This window comes from Mytilus edulis, chromosome 1 (genome assembly GCF_963676685.1).
Source record: "Mytilus edulis chromosome 1, xbMytEdul2.2, whole genome shotgun sequence".
Classification (NCBI taxonomy): domain Eukaryota; kingdom Metazoa; phylum Mollusca; class Bivalvia; order Mytilida; family Mytilidae; genus Mytilus; species Mytilus edulis.
This window is the reverse complement of record NC_092344.1, coordinates 65,428,111-65,447,734: the sequence shown is the minus strand read 5'-3', so window position 1 is coordinate 65,447,734 and position 19,624 is coordinate 65,428,111. Positions and strand designations below refer to the sequence as shown.

At 31.6% G+C, this 19,624-nt stretch overlaps 1 protein-coding gene and 1 long non-coding RNA gene across 11 annotated transcripts in view; one reads left to right on the top strand and one right to left on the bottom strand.

The window, feature by feature from the left end:
- The window catches only part of LOC139487022 (adenosylhomocysteinase-like 1), a 75,760-nt gene that overhangs the window by 36,479 nt on the left and 19,657 nt on the right, over positions 1 to 19,624 (bottom strand). Inside the window, exon 1 of one of the 10 annotated variants that reach the window (XM_071272097.1) lies at positions 19,330 to 19,381. The exons of 8 other annotated variants lie outside the window; for them this stretch is intronic. In XM_071272097.1, coding sequence (XP_071128198.1) covers positions 19,330 to 19,366 — 37 coding nt within the window. In that variant the 5' untranslated portion in view covers positions 19,367 to 19,381. Of the gene's footprint in view, positions 1 to 5,203; positions 5,877 to 19,329; positions 19,382 to 19,624 lie in introns of those variants that run through there. One more of the 10 variants, XM_071272058.1, reaches the window with a different exon arrangement.
- Positions 6,178 to 19,624, top strand: part of LOC139487102 (uncharacterized) — a 28,726-nt gene continuing 15,279 nt past the window's right edge. The window contains exons 1-3 of the long non-coding RNA XR_011655750.1: positions 6,178 to 6,317; positions 10,693 to 10,837; positions 17,595 to 17,673. This is a non-coding gene — a long non-coding RNA (uncharacterized lncRNA). The remainder of the gene's footprint in view (positions 6,318 to 10,692; positions 10,838 to 17,594; positions 17,674 to 19,624) is intronic.

Sequence of the window (19,624 nt, the reverse complement as noted above, 5' to 3'; positions counted from 1 at the left end):
GTTTCTGAAATAACCTAAATCAGAAGGAACCCCCCGAGGACTGCCACCAGATGTAGAGTTTTTTCCTTGTACACCCAGGAATGCAAATTTTTTCCTTGTACACCCAGGACTGCCATCAGATGTAAAGTTTTTCCTTGTACACCCAGGACTGCCACCAGTTGTAAAGTTTTTTCCTTGTACACCCAGGACTGCCACCAGATGTAAAGTGGTTTCCTTGTACACCCAGGACTGCCACCAGTTGTAAAGTTTTTTCCTTGTACAACCAGGACTGCCACCAGATGTAAAGTTTTTTCCTTGTACACCCAGGACTGCCACCAGATGTAAAGTTTTTCCTTGTAAACCCAGGACTGCAACCAGATGTAAAGTGGTTTCCTTGTACACCCAGGACTGCCACCAGATGTAAAGTTTTTTTTCCTTTTACACCCAGGGCTGCCACCAGATGTAAAGTTTTTCCTTGTAAACCCAGGACTGCCACCAGATGTAAAGTGGTTTCCTTGTACACCCAGGACTGCCACCAGATGTTAAGTTTTTTTTCCTTTTACACCCAGGACTGCCACCAGATGTAAAGTTTTTCCTTGTACACCCAGGACTGCCACCAGATGTAAAGTGTTTTTCCTTGTACACCCAGGGCTGCCACCAGATGTAAAGTGGTTTCCTTGTACACCCAGGACTGCCACCAGTTGTAAGTTTTTTCCTTGTACACCCAGGACTGCCACCAGATGTAAAGTGGTTTCCTTGTACACCCAGGACTGCCACCAGTTATAAAGTTTTTTCCTTGTACAACCAGGACTGCCACCAGATGTAAAGTTTTTTCCTTGTACACCCAGGACTGCCACCAGATGTAAAGTTTTTCCTTGTACACCCAGGACTGCCACCAGATGTAAAGTGTTTTTCCTTGTACACCCAGGGCTGCCACCAGATGTAAAGTGGTTTCCTTGTACACCCAGGACTGCCACCAGTTGTAAAGTTTTTGTCCTTAAGCTTGTACACCCTGTCTGAATAAGGACTGCCACCAGTTGTTAAGTTTTTTTCCTTGTACACCCTGTCTGAATAAGGACTGCCACCAGATGTAAAGTGGTTTCCTATTATTCACATTTGAAGTTGATACATAAGTTGATTTGTAACATATTCATTCACTTTCATAATACCAGGTAAACATTTCTTGCAGTAAACAAATAATAATCAAACTGAATCAATGTAATCAATTCCATGAATAGAAGATTAACAATTGCACATATTTTGATCATTTATTGTATGAACTGTCAATCAAAGTTATATAATGAGACTTTCTCCCCATCAATCAAATTAACAGCAATAAAGCTCCAGGATGGTATGAATTAGCTTCCTTAATTAGAAATAAAATCAACTTATAAAAGTCTTAATTGGTAATAAACGTACCAATAATATTAGACTATAAGAAGAAGCCCAGGAGCAATGGCCATAAACTCTAGAATCTGAACTTAATTAGATCTTTATTTTCTGTTATGAAACATGATTGACCTTATAAAACATATTTTGCTTTCTTGCAGATCTGTGCTTAAGAAACAAACATCACCTTTTACGAATGAAATTCACCATCGTCTGTCATCAATAATAAGTAAAGGATTTATCTCCTCTCAACTACATGCTTCTTGTTAGGGACAAACACATCAAAGATGTTGCAGTTGGATGAAACATGTTAAGGGCTCATGAAAACCCCCTTTCTTCCTTTACTAAATGCAATAGTAAAACAGCACTTTTGAACAAACAGTGAAACTCAATAGTCAATTAAGACTTATCATGCTTATCAGATCTGATCTAAGAAAACATGGTTTCTGAAAGTTAGTGAGTACATATTTTTATGTTTGTGCATGATGGCATCTTTTAACAATCATGACAATTGTTTATCAGTTTCCATGTGCTTTCATTTTCCAAAAATTTAATCATCAATGCAACTCCACACTAATCATTCGAAATTGCTACATTTGCTGCTTTTGTAATGAGCTGGAACAACCACAAACTATTAATATTTTTATAAACTGTTTCAGATTGAAATCATTGTTGAAGGCTTATCAATCATTCCTAACATTTTAACAGCTTTCATCTCATCTCTCATTTGTTTTTTTCACAACAATCCCAGACTGTTTTATCATACTGCATGATCACCAATGTTATATAATGAAGCAGGGGAGAATGACAGTTAAGCCTCAGTAAAAATACCATAACTGATGAAATAAATATATTGGCAGATAATAGATAAAAAGCTAAAATGTTTATAATTTGTTCATTTGAGTATTTTTTTCTTAAGTACAATCAAAGCAGATTATATATCTTATTGATTCAGAATTATATATAAATAGTAAGCATGGTAAGCAAATGATCTGCTTTAGTTTTGATCTTATAATAAATGTCCATTTGACTTCTATATATTTGCAGGAAAAAATTCGTAAAAATTCATTTTTATAGATTAATATTTTTTCCTCGATGTATGTTAATAATATGATAGACTCTCACTATCAATTTCATAAGTTTTGTTCAATAATTAAAAAAGTTTTCCATTAGGTCTCTATGATAATTTTATTTTTTGAAGTGTTGATTACCTGATGGAGTAAGTATACAAGTAGTGTAACGGCCTTCCAACCAAAACAAAAACAACATACATGTGCTTTTAATGTTTGTTTATTTGCACCATGTGGCTTTAAATTTTTAAAAATATTAAGATGACCTTTACTGACCAACCAACAAAATTAGATTTCATGTCATGTGATTGTAATAATTGTTCTATATATGATAGGATTCTGTACATTTTCTGTTTAAAAAAGTATTAGAAATATAGTATAAACTAGTAAAACAGTACTTTATAGGCAAACGATAGGAAAATGAATATTGTTAATACTGTTTACCTTCATATGTTATGTTAGTGGACATGAGTTATGACAGGATTTATCAACTATAAAGCATATTTTTTATTTTCCTAAATTGTTTGCTTCCAAGATGTGCATTTTGCACATTAATAAATAACTGATGTAGTATTAACTTTAGTCTGATTTTAAATAAAACTTTTCAGAGCCTCTTAATGTCTTGTTATACAACTCACCATGCTAAAAGCATGAAAAGCTTGTGTAAGTAAGTTAACTTATATAACGATATAAAATCAATAATCAAAACTTTTAAGTGATGATCATTTTCATTGGTGTACTTTAATATTCAAAAAAAAAGTTGTAACTGTAGCATTAACGCAATTGCAACTATAAATTTACGGTAAAATAGCAATCATTTGAGTCATGCTTTAAATATATACCAAAGCATTAGCTTAACTGAATAGATGGATTAATTGATGGGTTGTGCTGACAAATACATATTTCAAGCAATATTTCTGCAAAACTATTACAGGGCTGATACTGAGGATTTATTCATCTTCGTAGATACCAAATTTCATAGATTGAGGAAAATGGGTATTTGATATTGATGATTTGTCTGCATTCAAGCATTTTTAAAAACATAGAAAGTTAGTACTTTGTAGAACATTTAAACTGATAATAATATATTCATTGAATAAATAAAATAACGATTGACAGTATCTGAAAATGAATGCTGATATTCTTATGCTAATTAGATCTGGGATCTCCTTATTTACATGTTATTAAACAAGTTTAATTAATATAGTAATAGTACTGCAGTTTGCTTGTGGCACTTTTTACTAAAGAAATTTTCATGAAAATCAGCTTCACAAGAGATAACTTGTGGAACACAGAATTGGTAGAATATCACGAACATAGCAATTATATATAATAAGCCGAAAAATTAATTAAAGAACAGATTTATCAATTTAAAAAAAATTGCAAAATCATAACACAATTTCCTGCTACAGTTGAATTGAATTGAATTTTCTCTGTAAATTAATTGTAATTGATTTTAAATAACTTTTTTATATGGAAGTGATTTTTCTAAATACAACTAGCTGCCTTTAAACCAATCAAATGAAGCATGGAAATAACAACTTTATATTATGTCAGTCACCCAGATTATCATATATGATATACAATTATTACAATTTAAATGTAATCATACATTCAAGTAATGTGCTGTTTAAATTTACAATTAGTGACAATGCATTATTTTGCCAATATAAATTACATTAATTCGTAATTAAATATTTCAAAAGTTACCCAATATTCATTTATTTTCTAATATGCATTATACAGTAAAACCAATATCCCATGAATTTCTACATATTTACAGTCAGTTTATAGTTGCTTTTTTGTTTAGCTAGACTACATCTTAAGATTTCTATTTAGGAAGTGGTAAAAGTTTTACACTGCGATTATGATACTCAGGTACATTGACTTTCAATATCATATGAAATTAATTAAGTCCTTGGCCAAGTTTTTATACTTTTCTTCACTTTTCACAGTTAAGAATGTTAACAACATACAAGATGCAGAGGCTTTTAAAAAATACACACAAAAAATGCAAAAGAAACCAACTCATAGGGCCTGCAAGAATTTCACTTATACAGTCAAAATATGAACTATCTAAATATAGACTTTAATGACCCAATTTTCTCACCAGATCAAAGCACAATGTAACAAACAAGCATAAGTTTAATTATTATAGCACAAGCTAAATTAGACATTCTTAGGTTAACTTTTCTTGCATTGTCTATTAAGCTACATGTAATTGTCCCAATCTACGATATTATTACTAAGGGAGACTCGGGCCACAAAGTTGTCATAACCCTTGATGGGCCACTTTGAGCCCACCCTATAGATTAAACAACTTATCAACTCATGATTGTTACGCTTCTTTTATCATAAGAGTTGAATACACAATTTATTTGAAAATTGGCTAAGATAAAAAAAAAAAAATCTTTAAGAATTGTCAGGAATAGTTTGTCTTTTAGATCAAAGCTTGGATGATAAAATCAACATAAATGATATTAACTCATTTTGTATCACTTGTTACAGTAACAAATTTCTGAAACAATTTTAGGCAACTTCTCAAAAAGATTAGATTAAAAATCCCATATCCCAATTTTTAAGACCCTGATAATTCCTAAAATGCAGAAAAATCTATCAATTTACAATATATGTAGGTAACATAAAGGTGACCTTGAAAAACTTGACCTTTTATACAGAAAGTGTGACCTTTAAAACCTTACAATCAACAATGTATTGTTTAAACTTTCTATACATACTGTTACAGGGGGTCACCTTCAACTTACACAGTGAATCAACACTTTCTCCTGTAGATGAAGCATTACTTGATCTGCGATCACTGAGCGGCTGAAGCGACAAACGTCTGTCGTACTGTATGCTATGTCTTTTACGGCCAGCTCGAGACTTGTATGCATTGTCCCCTTCCAAATTCCTTAGTTTTTCCGACATATCAAATTCATTCTGAATATTTGCATCTGTCGGATTCCTTCCAATTTTCTTCATGATTTTATACCTTATAGTCACAAATACAATATATTCTCCTTATCGAAAAAGCACCACCGTACTTTAAGCTCCTTGATCAGTTCTGCAGAATGTTTACATTACAAGTAATTCGTACTATGCCCAAACAAATGTACCACAATATATCAGTAGAATGCCATCAAAAGTAAACAATCATATATCTCACAGCATGTAAAATGACAGGTCATAAAACAAACTATAATTTTGCAATATCTTTCATTTATATTTCTATAGTTCAATGCACCATTGTAAACAGGATCATTCTTCCCAATCTTTTAATTTAAATGTCCTAATAAATTTAATTCTTTAAAAGTACAATAACTCCACTGTATGTATATATCTATAAGTAGACACAGATATATATATATATATCTTATTCAAGAAATCACATACCACAAATCCAAAACAATAAAATAGAACAAGGTATACAATTTGTATTGATGTAAGTATGTGTAAATCTACTTAGATAACTTCCTATGTATAATAATAAGCAGAGGTTTCACTTTTTTGGAAATTTGCCTGCACTATTTTTAGAATAACAACAACACTACAGCCACTGATGTCTTGTTCATTTGTGTCTTGGCAGGACTACATCTTAATAGAATACTTTGATATCAAAACAGAGATCTTTCCTATGAAATTCATTACCAATACGCATAGCTCTCCACCTAATATTGTAACTAGCAGTGCAATTAATGGAAAAAAAGTTGAACGTTTGTGAGGCTGTATCCGCTATTGATATAGTCCAACGGTGACAGAAATCCGTACATACATCTAACGCTGTGATAAAAGCTCCAATGATGAAATCTATTAATTACTGTGTGATTGATGGAAAGAAATATATATCAAGAAAGAGATCAATTTCATTTTTCAAACAAGGTAAGTCCACTTTCGTAATACTTGTAAATTTTAAAGATTTCCAATCAATGCAAAAGATCAAAGAAAACAGGTATTTCATCAAGTGTTGAAATTTTGTTATAAAGGATGATAAGTTAACAACTCTTCCCACAAGAATAGTCTGAAAAAAGCTGTATTTGTTGTTGTAAAATTACATCAGAATAACGCCCTGATATAGAATTCAATGGGAAAATATGGATCTTTATTTTCAATTGAGACTTTAAAAAACGCTGATTTCAAATTTCATTTCAAGGTTAAACAAGAACTTATTTAAATGTTTTGAAACATAATTTTTAAGAAAAGTTCTCTTGAACATTTTCAGGAATTCTAGTAGATAACTGAATATTTTTGCATCTGCAAAAACAAAGTGACAAAATTTATTTTTTTCTTTAACTATTCTCTGATTGAAAGTTCTGTCAACCATTCAAAGAAAATCCTAATTAGCCTTGTTTCAGAAAATTAAGCACATTTTTTTTTATGTCTTTGAAACTGCAGAATAACATGCAAATGAAAAATGTCTTACTGTTGTTTAGAGAAAAATGAAACTAGATCTAATGATCGCAATCTTACAGATTTATCCCACAATGTATCCCAAGAAAAATTCAAATATGCAGAAAATAATCACCGTTTCTGCTTTAATAGAAGATTTTCAAAGATTCCTTTTATAGTTAATCACAAGTATTTATACTGACACCAAATATTGCAAAATGCTTATATCTTTACTGCATAATTTCTTCATCTTCAGGTCGAAAAAATGTTTTCAAAGCATTTTAAAACTGATTGAACAGGCATAAATACTTCAAAATCAAATTTCTTGCACACCTTGTAGTAGAGATCTTTTGCAATTCTTTTATCTGTGCTTTTAATTTACCGCTAATGTTCTTGACATTAAATGAACATGAAAGAAAAGTCTTTTTCTTTAGCCAAATTACGTAAGTTGAATATTTTATTCATGTTTTCCACATATTTATTGATCCTTAGATTTCAAAATAATCTTTTCAAAATTAAATTAGTTATACATTACACCATGAATAAAGACTAATTTTATGGACTTGGAACACATTTAAACTATCTTTAACAGCAAAAAATGTATTCACATATTCATTAGTACCAGTAATTGCATTTTAAATATCTTAATACTATCAGTGCTGAATACTAAACAAAATAAATACAATGCAATTATACAATTGTACTTTCATTATTACTAACACTATATATATCTATGATCTTTATTGATTCAAGCTGAACATTTCAATAATGTCCCAGACAAATGTCTTCTACAAATCACAAATAAATATTGAAGTTAATGCACTAACATTTCCAATTTAAGCAGGTTTGTTGATAAAGAAAGTTTATAAAATGAAAAATAACCAAATCAAATTTCATCAACTTTTTGTGGTAATGATTTTCAAATGTATTAATGATTGATTGATTGTTGGTTGCTTTATGCCGCATTAGCACAAAAAGGCTATATCGTGGCGAGGCTTATTAATAAAATATTCCCAGATAAATATTTATCTTTTAAACTAGTGCTTAGGGTGACAGAATTAGTTTTCATGAGGTAAGATATCTAGCAAAATGAAAGAAATGGCCTCAATATTTTTTTGTGAAAAAAAAATGGGGGAAATTTGGCATAAGAATCCGGAGGATTGTTTAATTTTTCATCCTGACTGAATGCAAAATTTAAATATTTATAAATTATTAGTTCCCCAGGATCACAAATCACACAATATTAACCTGTGGCATTAGGACAGCAAGAAATTGTGGAAAAAAGTGGTAGATCCTCTAAAGATTTCAACTTTTATAACATTTGGTTGACAATATAGGGAATCAGTGAAGCATGACTGTAGCAGCAACACCCCCCCCCCCCTAAAATCAAAAGTTCTGTATCTGCAATGTGTAAAGAATTTGAGAACCTTGTCTTTTCTCATTTCTCTAAAAAAACAAGATAAAAACTGGACCTTAGAACCTTTCAAATTTGAACCTGCCCTGATGTACTGTTAAAATAGTAATTTTTTGTCTGTGTAATAATTTTCATCATATAACCCCAAAATGATTATCTGCATACCATGCTTTTGGTCATTAGATCATAAACACTTGAAACAGAGAAAAATATACAGTGTGTTGACACAATAGGAATATCAACATTTATTATGAATAGAGCATTAAAAGCCAGCTGTTCTATGATTCTTTTACATAATCATCTACTCATTACATAATTATTCTAGTCTTGGTAAATACAAAATTCATTTATGCCATGTTTTTTTATAATTTTTAATGGTTTTTAAGTTCATCCAAACAGACTTCAAACCTAGGGGAATATTTTAACACAAAAAGTAGTTTTCAAAAACAGAATTTGAAAAATGAGAAAATAGGGGGGGGGGGGGGGGGGGGGGGCAAAAACAGGCCTTAACGTAACCTGTCCTTCAAATGTAAAAAAAAATGTATTGGCACATATGCAAACTTTTAAAAAATTTACCAGGAAATTCAATTATTTACAAAAGTTATGTTTTCTATCACTTGATGAAAAATGTATCCAGAGAAAACATGAAGAGCTGTTAAGGCCCAATGATGCCTTGAAAAGTACAGAAATATTCAACTAATATATAAAAACAAGAGTGCACACGCTGTGAAAGGTCTCCCCTTCTTTACTAATCATTGATATTATGTTGATAGTCCTAAATATAAAGCTTTGTACTGTACAACTGTCACATAAAATTCACATTAACCATGAAAACTAAACATTGCATGACCAATGAACCATGAAAATGAGGTCAAGGTCAGATGAATAATGCCAGGCAGGCATGTACAGCTAACAATTCTTTCATACAACAGATATAGTTGACCTATAGTTGACCTATTGCCTAAAGTTTAAGAAAAAAAGACCAAAACTCAAAAACTTAATAACTTTGACCAGTGAACCATGAAAATGAGGACAAGGTCAGATGACACCTGCCAGCTAGACATGTACACCTTACAACCATTCCATACACCAAATATAGCAGACCTTTTGCAAACAGTATAAGAAAAACAGACCAAAACACAAAAACTTAACTAGAACCACTGAACCATGACACCTGCCAGTTAGACATGTATACCTTACAGTCCTTCCATACACCAAATACATCTTTTTTATATAGACCTATTGCTTATAGAATCTGAGATATGGACTTGACCACCAAAACTTAACCTTGTTCACTGATCGATGAAATGAGGTCGAGGTCAAGTGAAAACTGTCTGAAGGGCATGAGGACCTTGCAAGGTATGCACATACCAAATATAGTTATCCTATTACTTATAATAAGAGAGAATTTAACCTTACAAACAATCTTAACTTTTTTATCAAGTAATCAAGGACATACAAACAATCTTAACTTTTTTATCAAGTAATCAAGGACATTGGACATGTGACTGACGGAAACTTCGCATCATGAGGCATCCATATACAAAGTATGGAGCATCCAGGTCTTCCACCTTCTAAAATATAAAGTTTTTAAGAAGTTAGCCGGCAGCAGCCGGATCACGATCTCTAAGTCCAGCTTTCTGCAACAAAAGTCGCAGGCTTGACAAAAAATGATGTGATTGCCAATGAGACTTATTACTCTTCACAAGAGACCAAATGACACAGAAATTAACAACTTAGATAGAGGTCACATAGGTCTAGCCAAGTTTACTAGGGGATTTGGAACCTTACAGTTTCTTAATAATTTCCTAATTCATCAACTAAATGAAGAAAACCAGAAATTGTTTAGTCAAATTTATAAATTTTGCCATTAAGTCGCCTTTTCATGATGATATATATGATTAAATGCATTTTATTCAGTACTATTCAAACTTTCTCGACTATATAACAAAGTGTATTCATCTTTAAATACAAAAACAAAGTGATTACAACTCTATATAGAAACACTGTCTATACCACAAACATAACTGACAAAACCTAACACAATTATCTTTTGATACCACTAGTGAATAAACTGAATAACATGATATGACATTAATAGAACACAATTTACTAATAAAAAGGAATCAATATTCACTGATGACTACAGGATATAAAGCTATGAAATACCAATTAACATTCAATTTGTCAACAATAGGTTCCTGCAAAGAACTGACAAGAGAACAGTCACAATAGATACACTACACTTAATGGCACTGTGTAGCAATACAAGGCAGCTAGCTGTCTGCAATTTTAGACAGAATGCTGGCATTGCATTCAGATCTCCAACCAGTTTTGAACAATATCATATTTTAGTTAAGATTACATAATAGAAATGTCAAGATCTTGAATTATAAGAACAGCTTTACATTGTACTGTGTTTGTTTTCTACAAAACCATAATACTTTTTTACAGAGGCTTTCCCACTGCAAAGAAAAAGAGAGTATCAGACTTAAATGATCAGTCCAAGAAACTTTAAACTATAAACAGATGTAGACATAATTCAGACCAGTTACAAAGATTTGTTTCTACAGGGCATAGATTTCCTTTTATTACCAAGGTGAGTCTAGATCAGTCAGATAGAATGTACTAACGACTTTCTCGTATCGTTTGTGTCAAATGGGGTGTACTTAGGACTTTTGTGTAAAGTTTACGAGTCTAATAGAATATACTTGGGACTTTTATGCAAAGTTTGTGAATCTATAGGGTTGACTCAAAACTTTCATGTAAAGTTTTAGAGTCAAATAAGATGTACTAAAGTCTTTGAAGTTAAGTGTGTTAGAAAGTTGCCCACTTTACACATCAATCATCCTTAAAACAAAAGTGTTTTATCCTTATAATTCCCACCAAAAATATTTTTTTTATTCAATTTCAACTGCCTTGGAGCTACAGGATTTCATAATTGTGTATGGTGCATGGATAGATCCCAATGGAAGTGTGTTAACATAGGATGAGTAGTTCACAACATATATGTCTATCAAATTGAAAAACAAGTTAGACACACATACAAGTATTTGTAGGTTTTTTTTCAAGTAAAGGGAAATTTTCTATACCTGAATGGAATCAGTTTTGTCCTTGGCCTGGGAGGCTACAGAATAGATTTTTTTTATCTTTCCAAGAGGCAGTCAAAAAATGAAAACAATTTAACTCTTTAAAAAAACTACTTGCATCCAAGCACTTTCCTAGATTTATCAGGTGCCACCAATACAAATATTTTAAAGCAAGGCTGTTGAAGAACTTAAACAGTTGAAGAACTATATAACCAAAATGGACATTAAAATAATAGCAAAATTGTAACATCCACTGTCAACTTTACTTTAGTTTCTTTATAACTTATAAATTTATAGACAGAAAAATGGAGAAAGGTTTGTTAAAGACTACTTAAGCCAATTGCAACTGTTTTGTTTAGCAAAGGAGACATTGGGATATGTTAGTCAGTCACAGATATGACAGATGCAAAATATTTTGATTAGTCAAAGCTACTGTCTAAAATAATGCAATCATTATTCAGTTATATTATAGAATCTAGAACTATGTTATGCAATCAGTAAACTCACTGTATGATAAGAGCCAAAACATTCATAAGAATCAGAAGATCAATGTCAAACAGAACTGATCTTTGTCAATAAATAATTTTCTTAAAGCCAGTGGTGGATCCAGAGGGGGGCGTAGTCATGTGATTCACTATGGTGGAGTTGACCAGTGCGTCGAAAAAACGTCACTCATGCAGTCATTTCGAAATTTAAATTACTGTCACAAATTGCTTAGGCTGAGCATGACAATCTTCAAGGTGACACAGGATTGAGCAAGAACATATTGACTTCTATTTCATTAGTCCACAAAACAGTAATACTAGTTATATTAGTACACTCTCATGAAAAAAAGTTCCTCATCAATTATATCTACCTACAAAAACATGTTGAACTCGTAACACCCCATGATCGGCATCCTATTTTAAAATAACAGCTGAATAATGATCCCCAGTCAGTATAAGCTCTAGATAGATTTGAATTCTAAGGTACGAACCATTTGATTTGAGGAGGCAGTCGGAGATATTTGAAAGATAAAAAAATGACTCTAATTTTTGCATTCTGAAACAAAAATTCTGGCCGTATCTGGATTGTAAACAATAATCTTGTCCATTATTTTTTTTGCTATTAGAAAAGAATATCCAACAGTATTATTAAGCATTAAATGAACATCATAGATAAAAAGGGGCGTATTTTTTTTGGCCTGGGTTTGCATGTCTGACTGAAGTGTCTGTTTCGCCGAACTAATATATATTTAATACTTTTTTTCAAGACCATACTATAACCTGCTGCTGGAAGTAGCCTTAATGTCTACATTTTTTTACAGTCATTCATATATTCGTTGTTTGATGATTTCAGACTCATTCGTAGCTTTTGGTTGATTTGGAATCCCTCACATCCGTTAATTTAGTTGGGCGAAACATATCAACCAAACATTTGGATAAATATTGCTTGTTTGTCTTTTTTAACTCAGTTGTGTCCGTCGTATTGTAAATTTTATTGAATAGCCCGACTTATATCTTGTTTACAACGAGAAATCTGTGAGGTTATGATAACTTAACTTACAGCAAACCAGCGAGAATTTTCCATGTCTTTTTTTACTGAAAAGTCCCACATCAAATTTATCAGTAAATAGCTTGAAATCCGTACTATCATTTTATGATAGACAATTAATAGGGAGAATACAGCATCAAAAATGTCCAACCCTCACACCTTTCAGGAACTACAAAATATACATGCACCACACCAGGAATCGTTTTAAAAGTGCATATTACACTTATTTCATGTTTTTTAGCCAAAAAAAGGTCCCAAAAATTTCGGCAAATTAAAAAACTTCGCCCCCCCCCCCCCTTTCCAAAATCCTGGATCCACCCCTGAAAGCCTTGAGAGCTAATTGAAATAATAAATCCTTTACTAAAACATCCATCAGATATATCAGCTTAAGTTTAATTGAGATCATTTATACTCAGTAATACAGTTCTGTTTCATAATGAAAATTATCTGTTTCAAGCAGATGTGCTCAAGATTCCTTGGATTCTAATAGTTTTGAACTTTGCTTCTATTTTAACCTTTAAACTCTTGAAATTGATATTAAAACCTGTTTAGACAAGACTTTGGTAGCTGTATACATGTAAATATGTAAATTGTATCATTAAAAAATATTTTTTATTTACCTAACAAAAAAGTCTGAAAGTGTACTGTACCCCTAAAGTTTTTTTTTTAAATTTTTATTAAAGCACTGATCAAGTTAAAATGTTGCTTTCATAGCTAGACTCAATGCATGTAATTTTTGTCTATTAAAAATAATTATAATTCCACTCCTACCAACATGAACAAGTACCCTATTTTTCAGCATATATGCATGGAACAGTAAACTCACATACTTTTTGTTTGGTCATACAGTTTGAAAGTGAATTAAATAGTTTGTAACCAATTTGCAGAATTATTTTTATCACATCCTTGGCCAAAAATTCTTAGTACCAATTTAATTTTTAGAAATGTCTTCCCCTACCTTTTAAAAATCTAGATCTGCACCAAAAGAACCTAAAAACTGTAAAAATATTTCATGAAAATACTAAAGTTCAAAACAACACAGAAATTACCTGATGAAAAATCCATTTTATGTTACCTCAACATCACAACATATAATACATGTATTAAACAACAATTAGCACCACAAGCAGGTCACAAAAGGGTGAAAAATGAGTATAATGCAACTGCCTACAATCAAAAGCAAAATAATAAAGAACCAGATGCTCCGCAGGGTGCAGCTTTATACGACCGCAGAGGTCGAACCCTGAACAGTTGGGGCAAGTATGGACACAACATTTAAGCTTGATACAGCACTGAATTTGGATTGTGATTAAATAGTTGAAACAACATAGGTTTCTGACACAGAATGAATGTGGTCTAGGACTTAAACTTAAAAACTTCAAAATTTTAAATTGGACATTTACCTACTATGGTCCAATATCCAAAATCTAAATAATGGCTACATTCAGCATACATGTATCATAGAACCCTAAGAATTCAATTTTTGATGAAATCAAATAATGTTCAATTTTAGACCCATTAGACCTCAATGTGGACCAATTTGATAACCGGGCCCAAATATTAAAAATCTTAATACATGGTTAGATTCAGCATATTGAAGAACCCCATATATTCATTTTTTGTTGAAATCAAACAAAGTTTAATTTTTGACCCTTTGGACCTTAATGTAGACAAATTTGAAAATGAGACAATACTGTGCAATTGAATATTTTTTGCTATTGCGCAAAACTGTGCAATTGAAAATTTCTTGCTATTGTGCAATATTGTGCAATTAGGTATTTCTTGCTATTGCGCAATACTGTGCACTTGAAGATTTCTTGCTATTGCAAAATACTGTGCAATTGAAGATTTCTTGCTATTGCGCAATACTGTGCAATTGAAAATTTCTTGCTATTGCACAATACTGTGCAATTGAAGATTCCTTTCTATTGCGCAATACTGTGCGATTGAAAATTTCTTGCTAATTGCACTATACTTAAAATAATAATTTAGGACCCCAATTTGGACCAACTTGAAAACTGGGCCCATAATCAAAAATCTAAGTACATGTTTAGATTCAGCATATGAAAGAACCCCAAGCATTCAATTTTTGTTAAAATCAAGCTAAGTTTAATTTTGGACCCTTTGGACCTTAATGTAGACCTATTGAAAACAGGACCAACAAGAATGTGTCCAAAGTACATGGATGCCCCACTCGCACTATCATTTTCATGTTCCATGGACCTAAAATTGGGTAAAAATGTAATTTAGCATTAAAAATTAGAAAGATTATACTATAGGGAACATGTGTACTAAGTTTCAAGTTGATTGGACTTCAATTTCATCAAAAACTACCTTGACCAAAAACTTTAACCTGAAACTCGCACTTTCATCTTCTATGTTCAGTGGACCGTGAAATTGGGGTCAAAAGTTTAATTTAAAGTTTAAAATTAGAAAGATCATATCATAAGGCACATGTGTACTAAGTTTCAAGTTGATTGGACTTCAGCTTCATCAAAAACTACCTTGACCAAAAACTTTAACCTGAAGTGGGACGGACGCACAGACAGACGGACGACGAACAAACGGAGCCACAGACCAGAAAACATAATGCCCCTCTACTATCATAGGTGGGGCATAAAAATTAAGAATCTGAATACACGGTTAGATTTGGCATATCAAAGAACCCCAATAATTCATTTTTAATGAAATCAAAGAAAGTTTAATTTTGGACCCGTTTAATGGCCCCTTATTCCTTAACTGTTGGGACCAAAACTCCCAAAATCAATCCAAACCTTCTTTTTGTGGTCCTAAACCTTGTGTTAAAATTTTACAGATTTCTATTTACTTATACTAAAGTTATTGTGCAAAAACCAAGAAAAATGCTCATTTGGGACCTTTTTTGGCCCCTAATTCCTAAACTGTTGGGACCAAAACTCTAAAAATCAATACCAGCCTTCCTTTAGTGGTCATAAACCTTTTTTAAAATTTCATAGATTTCTGTTTACTTATACTTAAGTTATTGTGCAAAAACCAAGAAAAATGCTTATTTGGGACCTTTTTTGGCCCCTAATTCCTAAACTGTTGGGACCAAAACTCTAAAAATCAATACCAGCCTTCCTTTAGTGGTCATAAACCTTTTTTAAAATTTCATAGATTTCTGTTTACTTATACTTAAGTTATTGTGCGAAAACCAAGAAAAATGCTTATTTGGGCCCTTTTTTGGCCCCTAATTGAGTAATTCCTAAACTGTTGGGACCAAAACTCCAAAAAACAATCCCAACCTTCCTTTTATGGTCATAAACCTTGTGTTTAAATTTCATAGATTTCAATTCACTTATACTAAAGTTAGAGTGCGAAAACCAAATGTCTTCTGACGATGACAACTACAACGACGCCAACGTCATACCAATATACGACCAAACATTTTTCAATTTTTGCGGTCGTATAAAAAGGTTGGTAAATGTATGTTTCATTCAATATTGGTAACAAAATTGGTATCATGTGACCTAGAAAATTTGCAAAGATTCCATGAGCATTTAAGTGCTCATTCATTACAAAGAACTTTAAAAGAACAAAAGGGGAAGCCATCATTCAAATTCAAGAGGCATCATCTCTGAACATTATCTTAAGTTTCAGAGAACATACAAAGATTCTGAAAAGATCCATTTAACTGTATATATATATGTCAATTGTAGGTCTGTTATCACAATTACGAAGCTGTCAACCATCATGTACTGGAGACATTTTAACACCTCCAAGATTCTACAGTTCTACACAAACTTCCAAATGCCCACACAGTGCTTAATAAATATTGATTTCATCTAATTATAATCAAATCGTGAAAGCTGTATAGCTCATCATGATGAAATTCATATCACATCATTATATTTAAATCCTTGTCATTGACCTCACATTGGCAAAAACTTACATTGTATAATATATATATACATGAACAATATCAGTAGCAATATTCATGAATAAATACATAATTGTGTTGAACTTCTTACAGGATTACAAGTTCATACATGATCCATGTATTGTAGATTTATTATTATTCATGGAATAAGAAACCCATTATTTTAAATATTCCTAAAAGCACAGTTTTTTATGAATAGCCTTTGGCACATCAATGAAATAAAATATCCACAAAAAGCCAAATTTCCTCAATCAACAAAAATTAATGAATCCACAGTATTCAGTTTCTGGAAAATTATCATCCTGGGGGGACCTTACAGTGCACAATTTTTATTAAAATAAAAATCGAAAACTGTCTTCATTTGTGTATGATACGCATACCCTGTACGAACTATATATTTTGGATGTAAAATGAGATTATACATATCCAACTATGGTATGTTTTTTATGAACAATAATTCAGCATTGTAAAAATCTATTCATGCATTTTTGAAACCCTTAACATGCTTAAGGCAAATTAAATGTCCATACCTAGGCTCAAAGTATCCACTGATTCAGCACTAAAATTATCATCCATGAACAACTATCTGTGGCAGATCATGATTAAACTTTATACCTGAACTCCTTTCAGGAAGCAAGAAAAAACAAAACTAACGAAATAAACATTGAAAATGACATCCCTAATCTCTAAGAATCAAGATGAGCAAAAAAACAAACCCTGCTATATATATATAATATTTGTATTGAAACATCTATTTATGGCATATTGTCTTCATCTTTGGTACTAAAAACATATTTAATGAACATGTGTCACTTTAATCTAGATTTTTTTTTCAGAAAAGAAGATTTTGATTAGTAACATGAGACTCTTTAAATCAGAAATTTTGCCAATTATGGTGAAAATAATGATACTGAAGTAAGTTTTACTTATAAACAAATCTTCCTCAATGACCTATATATAATTTGATTTAAGAGTTTTAATCCCCATGACAACTCTTTAAACCAAAATAACAGGATTACAAATCTAATAAAATTGAGAATGGAAATGGAGAATGTGTCAAAGAGACAACAACCCGACCAAATAAAAAACAACAGCAGAGGGTCACCAACAGGTCTTCAATTTAGCGAGAAATTCCCGCACCCAGAGGCGTCCCTCAGCTGGCCCCTAAACAATTATATACTAGTCCAGTGATAATGAACGCCATACTAATAAGTATTTTTACCTTTAGAATTGAATATTATTTGATTAAATAAAGTCACATTAAAGGAGTATGTTCGATAAGGTCCTAAAATGGCCCACTTTTTGAGCGTAAATTTCAAATTCGGATTTATTGACCAATATCACGATAAATTATAGCTAATACATTGACTAAATAGGATATAAACCATTTTGTTTTAAATTTTACGTTTCTGCGTTTCATTATGACGTCACAAGTTGTACTCATATTGATTTTTCACGAAAAAATCAATGAAAATGGGTAAATTTCCAAAGATTATTTGACAGGAAACATAGAGCGCATACGTCGACAACAAAGATCTTTTAAAATAATGTTTGTGAAGACATTTAACAGGTCTTATTTGAATATTAAGCTTGTCGACGCCTGCGCTGTATGTTTCCTGGTCCTTTATTTGGTTGAAATCCCGCTGATTTTGTCAAATTTCACCAAAATCCCTTAACCTCTTGACCGTTTTGGAATGTAAAAATCGTTGTGTTAGAATTAAACTTTGACAAAAACAGCTCTGTTTAACTTTTTCACATGTCTTTAAGGCAACTTAAAACATTTATTGTCTTGTAACCATGAACTTTATAATTGGGGCCAAATATGGCACTTACCGATCTTACTCCTTTGTTCTTTATTTTAAGAGTTTCATGACGATATAGGCAATTATGTCCCAGTCACTATACAACCTTCAACAATAAAAAACCAAGACAATAATAAAATGGCCCAACCTGAAAATGTGAAACAATTCAAACAAAAACCTAGCAGCCTAATATGATATTTGTATAAGTTGGTCAGATTTTTCCCACCATTGAATCTACATCTTATATATGGATATGTCATTTCAAAACAAATGTGGAAGTTTAAATAGATTTATGTGCCTTGTTAATACCTTGATTTGATGCTACATTTGTATGTTCATTGTATATATATATATATATGATTATATTTTTTTCTTTTTTTAAATTCTATATTTTACACGATCAAATTAAAAGTAATATCACTCCAGTAAATATGTGAACATTTACTTCATAATTCATTCCTGAACTAATTTGTTGCCATCAATTTGACAAGAGTGCAGAATATAAAAAGACTTCCTTCCAACACAATCATTTCTCAAAAATATTTTTTTATAGAGAATATTGAGGTCTAAAAAAATTAAAGAGAATATTAAGCTTTAACCTTTATAAGATTTTTTTTTTTATTTGGTTACTTTTTTAAAATTTCTTTCATTCATCCATTTTCATAACTATTACTAATTTCATTTCCAGAAACAAACAAAATGTTTGGTAGTGGCAAAGGGTCATGACATTTAAACAACAGTAAACAAGGGTATGTCAAGGAGCAAATACTATGTGCAATTGTTTCCTTTCTATCTTTCTTCAACATGTTGTATATAAACAGGAAATGAACAAAGATAGACAACTCTTTTTGACTATGTGAACTATACAATAAGATAATTTGAGTTGTCTACCTTTCTATATACATACAGTTTGCTTTAATATTTTTTAATCACCATATGGGAGGAATGTGCTTTACTGCACTGTGTGATATGCATATTAGTGAGTTGTCCTCAGAAAAAGATCAAGACTATTTTAAAAGCATGGCATTTAAAAACAAAAACAAATATGAATCGCTAAAAAGAAA